The 14623-nt window shown below is 39.3% G+C and overlaps 1 protein-coding gene across 1 annotated transcript; it reads left to right on the forward strand.

The window, feature by feature from the left end:
* The first annotated feature begins 5405 nt into the window (after window positions 1-5405).
* MATN1 (matrilin 1) lies at window positions 5406-14304 on the forward strand. The gene is made up of 8 exons (XM_089494322.1): window positions 5406-5487; window positions 8014-8360; window positions 9774-9996; window positions 10104-10229; window positions 10471-10875; window positions 12626-12778; window positions 13131-13211; window positions 14252-14304. The coding sequence occupies exons 1-8, from the start codon at window positions 5406-5408 to the stop codon at window positions 14302-14304; spliced, it is 1470 nt and encodes a 489-aa protein (XP_089350448.1).
* The last annotated feature ends 319 nt before the right edge of the window (window positions 14305-14623 follow it).

Here is a 14623-nt window from a genome sequence, read left to right on the forward strand (position 1 = left end):
TTTCATACTCCATAAAGCAGCCAGCCATTTTATTTCCTCTTACTACCAGGGCTTTTCTAGAATGTGCAATACGTAACTACCTCTTATATCACTGAGGACTCTTACTTAGTCTTAAAATATAATTCCTGCACTATGTATAGTCCAGTGCCTTTCCCATGCTCAGTCATATAGCCCCTTTTTATCAATGCTTAATTGCTAAGGAATCCACAGTTTATTGGAATAAAAGGAACATGCAAAAGCGTAGTCAACAGTCCACAGGTCTGTACTGGCAGTGAAGGTCCAGAAGCGTAAGCTGAGTTCAAGGCAGACCACAAAGCCAAAGCACAATAATCCTCAGCAGAACAATAAATACACTGGAGTATCAGACTGGAAAAAGGGCATCAGACAACTAAACACTGACTGGAGGGTGTGATGGGATTTTATAGGGCTGTTACCACTTACCTGTAGTACTTGTGAGCCCATCAACAGAAGCTGGCTGACCAAAAGCAGAAGATTCACCAGTGCAACCTCATATTCAGCTAATTGGGATGCAATTAACATAGTCACGCCTCCTGGTGCATGACTGCATGGGACCAAAGCCTGTTGTCCACGTAGGGCTCCTGAATGCAGTGATCATGATCAGTGGCGTCTCCAGGTTTCATATTTAGGGGGGGCACATGGGGGGCCAGGGACCAAAGTAGGGGGGCCAATTATAAAACGGTACATATACACTATATATATATATATATATATATATATATATATACACACACACACGTTAGACGTGCATTTTTAACTACATAATATGCACTTATCTCTTTGAAGTAAAGACTGTGATTAAAATATGATTTCAAAATAACAGCTAAAGTGACAGTTATTTTTCATTCTTTAATATTAGCCCCTGCTGATAATATATATAAATATTAGACCCTGCTGCAGATATATAGAAATATTACACCCTGCTTCCGATATATATTAATATTAACCCCTGCTGCGGATATATATTAATATTAGCCCCTGCTGCGGATACATACTTATATTATACCCTGCTGCCGATATACATAGAAATTATACCCTGCTGCCAACATATATTAATATTAGCCCCTACTGCCGATATATATTATTAGTCCCTGCAGCCAATATATATAAATATTAGACCCTGCAGCCAATATTTATTGATAACAGGCCCTGCAGCCAATATATATTAATATTAGCCCCTGCTGCCGATATATATAAATATTAGTCCCAGCTTCCGATATATATTAATATTAGCCCCTGCAGCCAATATATATTAATATTAGACCCTTCTGCCAATATATTTGCCACACTGACTGCAGATCAGGGGAAGACAGTGAGAGTCAGTGCAGTGTTCCCTCCTTCTGACTGCACCGTGACATTGAGAGGTCCTCTCCCCTGGAATCATCCCCAGAGTCCCTTTGTCCCCTCATTCACTAAACTATACCGCTCTTTTACTTACACCCTCTAGTTCAGGTATAGATCAAATAAACAACACATGGAAACAGCACACGCAACTGAATGAGATAAAAAAAAAACCTGTATTTGCAGGTATACATAAATAATGTATGGAAACATAGCAGATACAGATCAACAGAATTTGACACACTATTTGACATCCAAACAACTATAAATCATTCTTTTTTATCACATTATTAAAATCCCAGAAATCAAAAAAGTTAAAAGGCCCAAATAAATTAAGGAGATTAGACATAATGGAAACTTCAACAAAACTTTTAGCCATTAATGCATCACAACCATCTTAGCGCTGCGTCACCAAATGAACACCTCATCACAGATAACACAATGCATACAGCTGCATATAACTAAGCTGAGTACCACTTGGTGTGTGAAGGCCTGTGAAACCAAAGGGGAATAGCGTCCTGTATACTGTAATCAAGAATTGAGTTTCACAAACTCTGAACCAACATCTAACTTTTAATAATATCTTCAGATTGAAATAACACAAAACCTTTACTTTTCCTCTGATTTCTAGGCCTAGAAAGTTTTGTCCTCTGAAGTGACCACAAAATCTGGATAAATAAAAATTACAAAGTTCTATTTAACCCTCTACAGGAAACAGATGACCAAACTCATATCAGGACAGGCTCTGCCACACTGACACCCAAACACATACCCCAGGACAGGCTCTGCTGCCACATGGACCCCCACATCAGGATGGGATAACCATATAAAATGCCTTCCACATTGCTTTGCTGTTTGTGTGTATTGACCCTTGTGTATTTGTGCCCCCCCCAGCCATCCCCCTTTGTGCATTTTTGCAATACACCCTTGTGTATTGATTTATTTGATGCCCCCAGCCAGCCCCTCCTCCCTTGTGTATTCATTTATTTGATGCCCCCAGCCAGCCCCCCCTCCCTTGTGTATTGATTTATTTGATGCCCCCAGCCAGCCCCCCCTCCCTTGTGTATTCATTTATTTGATGCCCCCAGCCAGCCCCCTCCCTTGTGTATTGATTTATTTGATGCCCCCAGCCAGCCCCCCTCCCTTGTGTATTGATGCACCAACCCCTTGTACTGGTTAATATAGTGGCCCCCATACCCATGTGTATTAACCCCTCCCCCGTTTGTGTATTGATATATGTAACATCCTTCTAACCACCCTGATGTGTAATTATGTCCCCAGCCACCATCTTTTTGTATTATTTAATTTTCCCAATGCAGCCCCCCTTGTTAATGTCCCTCCTTCTGTCACCTCCACTATTTATTTAAAATAAAATACTTTTTTTTTTTTGCTGGCCTTCATTCTTCCACTGTAACACAGCAGACTGCTCTTCTCCCTGTCAGGCAGTGACAAGCAACTGTTCCGTAAGAGCCCGCCCCCTTCAAAGGGGCGGGACGAAGAGCCTCAGTCAGTGATTGCCATGCCGGTAATCCATTAAGCAGCCAGCGGGGGCGGTTTTACAGCCGCTTTGAAACTGTCAGCCGCATCGGCTGCAATTGGAGCTTAGTGTTCCGGCACACCGGGTCAATGGTATAGCGTTTCAATTGGGGGGGCACACTGGGGGGCACAGCATAATGTAGGGGGGGCCATGGCCCCCTCTGGCCCCCCCCGGCGATGCCACTGATCATGATTTACCCAAAATTAGCATTAGAACTCTCTTTTTTTCCATTACGTTTTAACATTTTAAAACCTGGCAGTCTTAATATATAGTAGCGTGAAAAAGAAAGCACATCGTCTTTGACTTCTATGGTTTAACATATCAGGACATAATAACAATCATCTGTTCCTTGGCGGGTCTAACAATTAGGTAAATACAACCTTAAATACAACACATGACATATTACACTGTGTCATAATTTATTCAACAAACAAACATAATGCACAGCGCCACGTTTGGCGAAAACCAAATCTCAAACATGGTGGTGGAGGGATGATGAGTTGGGCTTGTTTTGCAACCACAGGACCTAGGAACCTTGCAGTCATTGAGTCGACCATGAACTCAATTACTGTATATACTGTATTCTAGAATCAAATGCAAGGCCATCTTTCTGACAGCTAAAGCTTGGCTGAAATTGAGTCATGCAACAATGACCCCAAGCACATCAGTACATCAACAATAGAATGGCTGAAAAACAAAATAATCAAGTTGGTGCAATGGCCCAATCAAAGTTCAGACCTCAACCCGATGAACTGAAACAAAGTTGTAAAGAAGAGTGGGCCAAAATTCCTCCACAATGATGTGAGAGACTGATAAAGTCTGTAAAAGACTTCATACGGAAAAACAACTTCCAGTTATTCCTGCTAAAGGTGGTTCTATACTGCTTTATTTTTGTTGAATAAATCATGACATAGTGTGAAATGTCATGTGTTGTTGTTCATCTGAGGTTGTATTCACCTAATTTTTAGCCCTGCTAAGGAACAGATGATTGTTATTATAGCCTGATATCTAAAATGATAAAATTCAAAGAGGGTGTACTTTCTTTTTCACACGACTGTATACCTAGTGCAGAAACAGAGGGGGTTCATTAGTGTCAAGCATTACTTTTAGTAGAATTGCAGGTCACTGTTGCCTTACATAAATTACATAAAAAAAAGATACATTCTTAATTGGTAATATGTCTTTTTGTGGGTTTTTTTCTTAATGGTATTTCTGTTGTACAAGTCTAAGATAATTTCACATTGAAATAAATATACAAAATGGTTTTAATGCTAGGAGGACATAAAGGGAAAGACTATGGTGAAGAAATTGTTATACAACAAGCTAGCTAGCTATATAGCTGTTGGTTACATATAACCCATGAAATGTAACCAGCTTCTGTTCCATGCAAACGTCTGTTTAAGATCTTGGGAGTTGGAGAACAGACTTTTGGTTACTTGTGATTTTCTATATATAAATAAGACTACTTCACCTTCTGTTAAGGCATCATGTATACATAAAGACAACAAGGTAAGTTAAGAAGAATGTATTATATAGTGTATACAGAAAGTTAGCATTCCCTTGTGGGGAGATAAATGCGGGCATCAATACACATATTATTAATGATTGATTTATATAGCCCAAACACATTTCACAAGGCTGCACAACGGGTGTAAATGTGAACTTAAATTACAAATCCAGAATAATAAAATTACTGTTTTTTTATTTAAAGAAATTAAGCCTTTAACTGTGTAAGTGCTTCAGGATAGTAGTCATATTACATGGTATTTCTGCAGGCTTTGCCATACTACCTTGTTGCCCTGTGGCAGCAGACTGTGGTATAGAGTGTGATGGCGATTCTTTCTGTGCAGACTTGATTTAGCTGTGGAAGTGAACAGAGACCTTTATGTCTTCCTCGTAGATACAGAACTCTTTTATAAGTCACACTGAAAGGTTCTTCTCATTTAGGGCCCCTCTACCTGATTAACTCATTTTTAGCAATCTCAGTCCTTACCTCTAAAATTTGAAGCACTCCTGTACCTTCCAAAAAAAAAAAATATTGGTGACAAAACTAGACAGCCACCACAAAAAAAACAACTTTTAAATCAAAAAGGTCAGACTTCAAACAAATGTACAACCTAATCCCCCATAAAAATGCATACCTTATACTATGTTTTACACTATGAAGTTAAAACAGCCTTGCATTGACGCATACATCATTCCAGTGCAGTTCTTAGTATAATGCACCCTCTGTAATGTAATTACTAAATTTTGCTCAGGATAACCTCTCTAATACAGCATTAAAGAAGAACTTTCTTCTATACCTTTCAAAAGAGTTAACAGTGATGTTTTGAAAACCAGTCTTTTAAATTGGACACCTATCCTTCCAGCACTCCTACTTCCCCTTCCCACGCCCCCTCCTGCCAGTCAGTTTGGAGGTGTGTCTGGAAGGGGTGTAGGTAAGATACCTTGAACATACACTCCCCACTTCATCATCCTCACTCTGCTTTCTGACTCCTCTACGAACATCATGAAGACCTCTCTGTGTCTCCTCTTAACACTTCTCTGTTACTACCATGCCACACTGGGTGCACCACCACAACGGCTAAGAGGTAAGTGATTTCCCTATTGCCACATACATACTTTTGTAATCTTCTAACTCCTTCATCCCCATACAACTTCGCAATAGATGAGTTTACCTTATTTAATGCACCTGTTTTAGGTTTCTCATATGGCAATGATCATTTTTCTTTTCCGTTAGTTAAGAGTGGCCATGCAGCTGCCCCCTAACAATGCGGCTACAAATAAGTACAATCTCTTCTTTTTCAGTTACAGCAGCATAACCATTTATATTTGATTCCCAGAAATGTATACTTTTCCTGTCGCTTGTAAGTGAAACCTTTCTTGCCAACATTTTAAGTCCACAAACTCACAAAGGATTTTAACTTTTGCCACTTTCAGGAAAAGAGTTGTTAAATATATAATGTGATCACATTGCACACAATTTAAATATTTTTAGCGATATTGAAATACATCTAGTATGTAACTTCAAACATGTCTTGGAATGCAAACTAAAAGTTAGCATTTCCCCACATGCACTGAAATTTACAACACACCATACCATGTATTAAATAAAGTTAAAACCCATAAATATTGCATTCATTATATTTCCATTACATTTGAGGTTGCAAATTATTATATTATATATAGACATTTACACATACATGCCCTAGATGGATAGACATACCGGTATATTGATTTGAATACTATAATGCCAATGTTTTGGGGGCTTTAGTCACTGGAGCGTGCAGAAAATTTGAACGGCATGAAGATATGTCATTTTTGTCCAGCTTTTTATTGAGAGGGCTTTAAATTACAAAAGAATAGAGGATATTACTGAATATTTTATATTACACCACAAGCTCTATGGGCCATTCTAGAAGGTTGGGATGGAACATAAGTTGGAGAATAACTATAACGTTTGCAGGAGAGTATGCATCATAAAGACTCAACTCAATACTCAATCAGTAAGGTGAATTATAAAAAAAATTAGCTATTCATAGTTATCCAGCATATATAGTTGATAATATTACTGCAAGCTGTCACATTATGTCATTATGGTCACTAGTATTATTGTGTTAGGGTTGTCTCTATTAGCCAAAATCTGTGTCTACCTAAGAGTCTTGGAACTGTGTATCTGACAAAATATACAAAACAGGTTGTTAATTAAGGACTAAGCTACACCATGTATCTGGCTACAAAAAAATCTAGTTAGATTTAACTGATACTAGGGGGGTGACAATGATAAAAGAAATATGTGTGGGTGACAAGGTTCAGGCTACATATTGTGAAAAGTCAGAATGCCCACATTTTTTAACACAAAATCAATACTAATTGCTAGCTCAAGGTATCACAACTAAGATCCAAACGTATGGCTGCATTAATACATATTAACCAATTGGTTGCATTGCAGCATTCTGGACAGTGATATTGTAAATGTTGTGTACACCCTCTCAATTTATGTTTCCCCATTCCTGGATATATTTTATATTATACAGCACATAACTAAATTACTTTTTACAGAACACTAGATCAAGTCAGACCTAGTTTCTCAGAACATATCAATGAGCTATGATAGTTGCAATAGACTGTAATAACCTAAAATTGATAACTAGTGATATCATAGTTGCAATGTTTATTACAACTTTGCTTTGGGAAGAGATATAGTCAGAAACATACCCCTTAAACTGACTGGCTGCTTAGTTCAGTTTTGATTGCTAAAATGACTTCTCTTTATTTGGTAACTTAGATGGGGTATATTCACTAAAGCAGAAATTTGAAATTAAGCTTGCAACAGAGTTGCAGCTTCACCTTATCCATTGCAATAGTCTTAATGAATGGCCAACCCAAAGGAGAGTCTCTTTCGGGAATAGCTTGTATTGTCCAGTGCAATACATTCAGTTAATTCAGGGACATTCCTTGATAGGTATGCTACTGATTGCAGGGTCATTTTGTGGCAGAAGGCCATCAGCAATTCCCCTTTAATAAAGGTGAGATAAAACTGCATCTTTTCTGCAGATTTACCTGCAAACTCTCATTTTATGAAACCATTTTAAAACTTAATGTTTAAATGTGAGATCATTAAAAACACACTGGTACACAAACTGGAATGAAGCATGCTGCATTTCTTCCGTGACTGGAAGAATGACTAGAACAATTGAGATTTTAATCCTAAACAGAAACAGCCGCTATACTAAATCTCCCTCTAGTATTTATTAGCGATATTATAAAAGAACACAAAGCATTGGATAGTGTAAAAACCTAAAGTGTCTCATAATAAAGAGTAGCATTGTGACAAACGGCATTACTGGGATGAAGGTTACCATTAAGCAATCTCCCATCACAAAAATAAATTCCATCTTTTACATTGTAGTTTTTACATCTTTAATTTATTATAAATGTAAAAAGGCAACTTTTTTTATAGTATTACTAATCTATATGTTATCGCTATAATCGCAGCTTATAAAGTATGTACGGTGTCTCTGTTGGTTTACAGATTGTTATTGGTCTAATAGACACATATGTTGTCTAATATAGTTGCTTGACTTCTAATCTTTTTTTTCACTTTCACTCAAAAGATCCCAATTGTAGGACCCGTCCCACCGATTTGCTGTTCATTATAGACAGTTCTCGTAGCGTACGTCCGTCTGAATTTGAGCAAGTTAAGGTCTTCTTGTCCCAAGTTATTGAGTCTCTGGATGTTGGAGCCAATGCCACTAGAGTTGGTCTCCTCAACTATGCCAGTTCTGTCAAAAATGAATTCTCCTTCAAAACCCACAAGAACAAAGCTGCCCTTCTTCAAGCTGTCAAGAAAGTACAACCCCTCTCTACTGGGACGATGACAGGGCTTGCCATTCAATATGCCATCAATCAAGCATTCACCGAAGCAGAGGGAGCACGGTTAAAATCTCCTGATATCAGCAAGGTGAGAAAACAAGTAGTTAAATGATGAAATTAGTGAAATGCCAGATACATATCTCAATGATGGAAAATAATATTTTCATGTATTTGGGAATGATCTATTAAGGACTGAGATCTTGAATATACATATTCTCTCTGATCCTTAACAGTACCATATAAAAATCATCCTACAATAATTAGTACAGTAATGTGATCAATCTAAGAAGGCACCTAGAATTATGGGTAGTATACTACTGGAAACAGAACAGTCCCTGTACCTGTGTTGCTATATGATTTTAAAAAAGTATCATAAAAAAGACATGAATCTGCTACTGGGTCCTCAGTGGTAAAATATTTTTCCACCAACTATAACTCTAGTATGTGGTGGCCTTGTGGGGGAGCAGAGATGTCCATGTCCCTGTCAGCACAAACCTCTATTCTCCTGTTCTTTACTAGGCTATGGGTCAAAACTGAGTTAGGGCACACAGCTGTAATGTTATACATCTTTTACATGTGTGAAAAACAATGGAAGGAGGGAGAGGAAAAAAATGTGGTGACAGGGCACACGTCATTGCTTCACTGCTAGACTGGGACAGTCAGGGACTGGAGACCAGATAAGTTAAGAAGACCCCCTTTTGTATAGGTACAACATTCCCGTAGGTTTTGGTGGGTTACAATGAGTTAAGCTTTATTTATGACCATCTCTGGGACATTTAACCAAAGAATGTAGCTCAGATAAGGCTGAACAGAGACCTGTCAGAGGTGTTATCAGTTGGGATTTCCAAACTACGGGAACAAGCCTCTCTTAAGGTGTAGGATAACGTGATTTGTGCATCATCACATATTGAGAAACACACAAGCCATTGTCAGACAAGCACTGCTTTCATAGCATAACAGTTAAACCAAAATGCCTTTTAGTTATCATGAAGTATGTGCATGATACTGAATTACAGGCAGTGTACATACACAGAGGAATCTACGTCATAGCTACATGTTATAATTACCAAAAGCAGAAGTTACTGAGAGATTACATTTAGGAAGAAGTTAAATAAAAGTTGATGCAGGGCTAGTTGGATTGATAGGAATTATAGAAGAGGATAAGAATTGAAAGGATTGAATCAGCTTGAGAATAGTTATTTTCTAGGAATCATATTTTTAGCTTGAGCAATGTTGGTAAACTCCAGGAGAGCAGGACAGACAAGAACCCAGGTTCTGCAAGACTCTGGAGCCATGTCTGGAGGCTCAACCTGGTACCATGTTTGACAAAGTTTAGTTTGCAAAGTAAGCAAACTTGCAATTAGAGAACAAGCAGCTGTATTATTTGAGTTAGAAGCTAAATGTTAATAAATGAGTGCTGAGTAATAAGATAATGTATGTAGAGGTATGAGAGTTGGGTAATCTTCATGATTACAGCTTTTTATCATGTCATGGTTCCCAGGTCGCAATTGTGGTTACAGACGGACGCCCTCAGGATGGTGTGAAGGATATATCTGCACGCGCTAGAGAGAGCGGAGTGGAGATCTTTGCAATTGGAGTGGGACGTGTGGATATGACCACCCTGCGACAAATTGCCAGTGAGCCATTAGATGAGCATGCGGATTATGTAGAAAGTTACAGTTTAATTGAGAAGCTAAGCAAAAAGTTCCAGGAGGCTTTCTGTGGTAAGTACTCTGTGTGAATGTTGAATGTGTTGGCATCTACAGTATCTGTATTTGAGCATATCATGTTAATTTATATGCCATTTTTTAAGTCTTCTATGTCGTTCCAGCAATGGCTGACCTCTGCTCCTCCGGAGATCATGACTGCCAACAAATCTGTGTCAGCACTCCAGGATCTTACACATGTGCCTGCAGGGATGGCTTCACATTAAATGAAGATGGGAAGACTTGTAATGGTTAGCAAAGTTTAACAAAGTTAACACGTTAACAAATTTTATGTGGAAACATAAAGAAAATGTGATCATATAAATTAGATTGATGTTTGGGCTTAAATAAAACTCTTCATAGTGATGATAAGGGAGTAGAGGGGATAACTGGAAAATAATGTTAAATACTAAATATTTCTTGAACGGTACAGTGTAGTTCTTTTGTCCAGAACATAGGTTGATGCATTTTTATTTCCTCTATGTATTTTAGCCTGTGGTGCCTCTGCCATTGACCTAGTGTTTCTGATTGATGGCTCCAAGAGTGTGCGTCCAGAAAACTTTGAACTTGTCAAGCAATTCATCAACCAAATTGTAGATTCTGTGGATGTGGGTGAAAAGAAAGCTCATGTGGGTCTTGTTCAGTACTCCAGCTCAGTCAGACAGGAGTTTCCTCTGGGAAGATATAACAGCAAGAAGGACATTAAGGCAGCAGTGAAAAAGATGGATTACATGGAGAAGGGAACCATGACTGGCCAGGCCATTCAATACCTCATTGACAACAGTTTTGCTATCTCCAGTGGAGGCAGGCCAGGTGTGGCCAAAGTTGGCATAGTTTTCACAGATGGGCGCTCCCAGGATTACATCAATGATGCAGCAATCAAGGCCAAGGAACTTGGTAAGGAGACCTATACATTGCTTTGGATAATTTTATATATGCTTCTATTGTCACATACTTTGGAAAATAAATACATTCTCTATAGCATAACAATGAGCGCAGGGCTGCTCAAAGACATTGTGCTGCCTGGGTCTAAGGATAAAATGTTGCCCTCCGCCACCACAATCACGCCCACCAAATCCACGCCTACATTCATTATATCATGATTTATAAATACACTCTCACTGTCAATGTCTTCCTTCTCCACCAATCGATTGCATTCGTGTCCCTGACTTTTTTCCCGCAGCTCTGCTCTTGTTGTCTGTGTAATTTCCCTTGTGTCTTCTTTCTTCCTCTGGTTAAGCATACACATCCAGGGGTGTCTTAACAGCATTTTAGGGCCTGGGAAAACCAATGCAGTGGGGCCCCTACCCCCCCACAAAAAAAACCCCAAGGTCTGTTACTCAATTGCTGATGCATAGTGATTAGGCAGCATGGACACCGAAGCCTGAAGTGAGAGACCACAAACTCACTTAATGTTGGGCCGGTAATAGGGAGATTGTGATCTCCCCATCCGGCCCTACTGAGCGTTTGCTCCTGTGGGCACCTGCTACCTAGGCCATAGTGCCTGATGAGCAGGTCTTGTTGGGGAGATCCCAATCGTGCGCCTGCCTCTGCACAGCCCTGAAGACCAGCCCAGGGGAGATGGCCTCACAGCTTGCCCCTCTCTATAGATTTGCTACTGTTCTAGGTGCTCAGTGGTGGATCACATTGCTGGCAGGAGTGTGATTTACCACGGGGCCCCAAGAGTGCAAAGCGGGGCACTTGGCCACTGAATGCATCCAGGCTCATACACGCACATACACATCGGTGCTCAAACATTCATTGTTACACATTCATTATCATTCATTCATTATCATAAACACACATGCACATCTATGCTCACACACATACACATCCATGGTCACACATACACATCTATGCTCACACACATACATTCTCAAACACCCATCCGTGCTTACACACAAACCCTGGTACATACAGACTGGCACACATTTTTACACATATACTCACATCTGCACAGACTTACAATCTCACGCACATACTACTTCTCACACACATCCATGCTCACACATACATATTCATGCTCGCACACAAACATGTTCATAAACACACATACACATCAATTCTCCCACGCATTCACATCTACACATACATACTCCCCCACCCCCTTACCTCAAATGCAGCTTTCCATCTGGCTGTGAGCAGCCTTGTGTTGAAACGCGGCGTCACATACCCTCGCGTTATGTGACCCTGCTAATTTTCTGTCTCCCTGGTTCCCTGGTACGCCTCTGCTCCAGGTGCACTTCCTCAAAAAAGGGGAGAGTTTCTGGGCATACCCTCTTCTCCAATAAGAGGAATGGGAGAAAGGCTGTCCCCGACGATTTGCCTTTTCACAAAAGTGCAGGTGAGGCCAAAATATGCAAATATATTTGTGGAGAAAGAGTGGTGCAGAAACGCTTCTCCTCCACAAATGTATCCTCAAAGAACATGGTTAGGCAAATTACCTCTGTCAATGTGCTGCCTGGTCCAATGTAAGGGCCGGCTACAATAGCTGATTCATGATTGGATAAGATGCTTAAGATATTTACACTTACATAATTATTCATTTATCTTTACAGTTAAGAAGTTACATTTGTGCAATTAAATATCTTACATTTAACTATAGCTTGGTCATATAACATATTTTCTTTTTTCCTAATTCCCACAGGATACAAGATGTACGCTGTAGGTGTAGGTAACGCTGTTGAAGATGAGCTGAGGATGATAGCCTCTGAACCAGTGGCTGAGCATTCTTTCTACACAGCTGACTTCAAAGCTATGAAGGAAATTGGCAAGAAACTGCAAGTGAAGATATGTGTTGGTATGAGCAAGCTATTACTTGATTTTATATTTGTTCACATTTTATGGATGTACATTTTTAAAACAGAGACTGTACATAAGAATCCATAAAACAAAAAACTAATAAAATAAGAACATTAGCTAAAAACAAAATTCAACAAAAATAGGTGCAAAAAGGTGGTGTGAGAGATACATGGATCACTAGATAGATAGATAGATAATCAATCAATGCATAGGATCAAAAAGGGACAGCGTTGTAAAAAAAGGTATAAAGTTAAGTGGTCGGTATATGTAGAAAGGTAGGTGGCATAAAGATATACAAAAAATCATTGTAAAAAGTATTAGTTTTAATAACTAGTGTTTTTTTTCCCTAGAGGAAAACCCATGTGAGTGTGAAGCCATTGTCAAGTTCCAAACAAAGGTTGAAGAGCTCATCCAGTCCCTAACAAGGAAGAATATCCTTTACATAATATATTTTGGGAAAGCTGATGTAATCGTGGAGGTTTTGACTGTGAATATAAAGGGGTCACCCTAGAAATATAGAATGTGATGCAAGAATTATTATTATTATCTTTTACTTATTGAGAGGCAACTAATTCCGCAGTGCTGTACAATTTAAATGGAGCCATTAATACATACAGATACATCAGGAGTAGAGAACCCTGCCTATGAGCTTGGCATCTAGCCTTATGCTACTTTTATACAAAGTTCCTGGCAGGAATGGTGGGCTTATGATGGCCCCACTTGTGAGCTTACAATCCAAATTAATAGTATGGTTATTTGCAACATTGGGAGGGGTGAATGGCTAAATGGCTTCAGGATGTATAAATAAAATGAACAGAGGAGTGGGCGGCTTAGTGCTTGGTTTCATAAGGGGTCTAACACCTAGCTTGGGATGCAACAGAAAAGTTACAAGAGAAGAGTGGTGAAATAAGAGAAAGTTATTTTAGGTAAAAAGGCGCAGAGTTATGGCTTGTAGGAGGCCAGTGGGGGAGGGCACCAGGGCAAAGGAGTGTACATTTTAAAAATGTACATTTGGCCACAAAACAAACTTGCTTGCAGATCTGGCAAAGTAGTTGAAATATAGTTGAATACCTTTTGAATCCTCCAGGGGCCTGGTTTCAGAAGGTGGCCAGCACACATCTGGGGATGTAACAGAAAGGCTCTTGAATCCTGCAGGGGCCTGGTTTCAGAAGGTGGCTAGCACACAGCTTGGGATGTAACAGAAAGATAAAAACAGTTTAGATGATGTAGTCTGCATACTTGATATATAACCCTAAACTTAATTTGGTCCATATTCTTGTCTTATAGCAGTTTTCTGTCTATCCCATGCTTTGCTGATGGATATCAAGCAGCGGCAATAACATAAATGTTACTACCAGCACAACGTAAACTAAAATATATGTTGAGGTCAAACATACAAGACTTAATGTTCCATGATGAAATACTGAATAGATGAATAGATATTTTCATATTTCCTTAACTCACTATCTACTTGAAGCAGTATCGAAGAGAATCACTGCCCTGGAGAACAAAATCATTGCATGAGTGCAATATCGTCCAGAAGTCCATGGCCTTTTTCAAAGCTCCTCCGGCCTCTTCTCCATAACCTTTTGATGTCACCATTGAACACGAACCCCTCTTTCTCTGTACTGCTGCATTGATATACAAAGCAAAAGTGGGCTGCCAGCAACATACAGGATGGTAGCTTTCACATATAAAATGAAGTCCCTAGTGACGAGGGAACATACCCCAGCCTGTGAAACTTATTCTGCAAACACTCTACTACCTAATACAGGAAATTATATGCATATCAACACACAACTATAACTGTATGTTCATATGTATAAACACACATATATGTGTA

Source organism: Sceloporus occidentalis, unplaced genomic scaffold (genome assembly GCF_023333645.1).
Source record: "Sceloporus occidentalis isolate IW3139 unplaced genomic scaffold, rSceOcc1.0.p SCAF_71, whole genome shotgun sequence".
NCBI classification, from domain to species: Eukaryota; Metazoa; Chordata; class Lepidosauria; order Squamata; family Phrynosomatidae; genus Sceloporus; species Sceloporus occidentalis.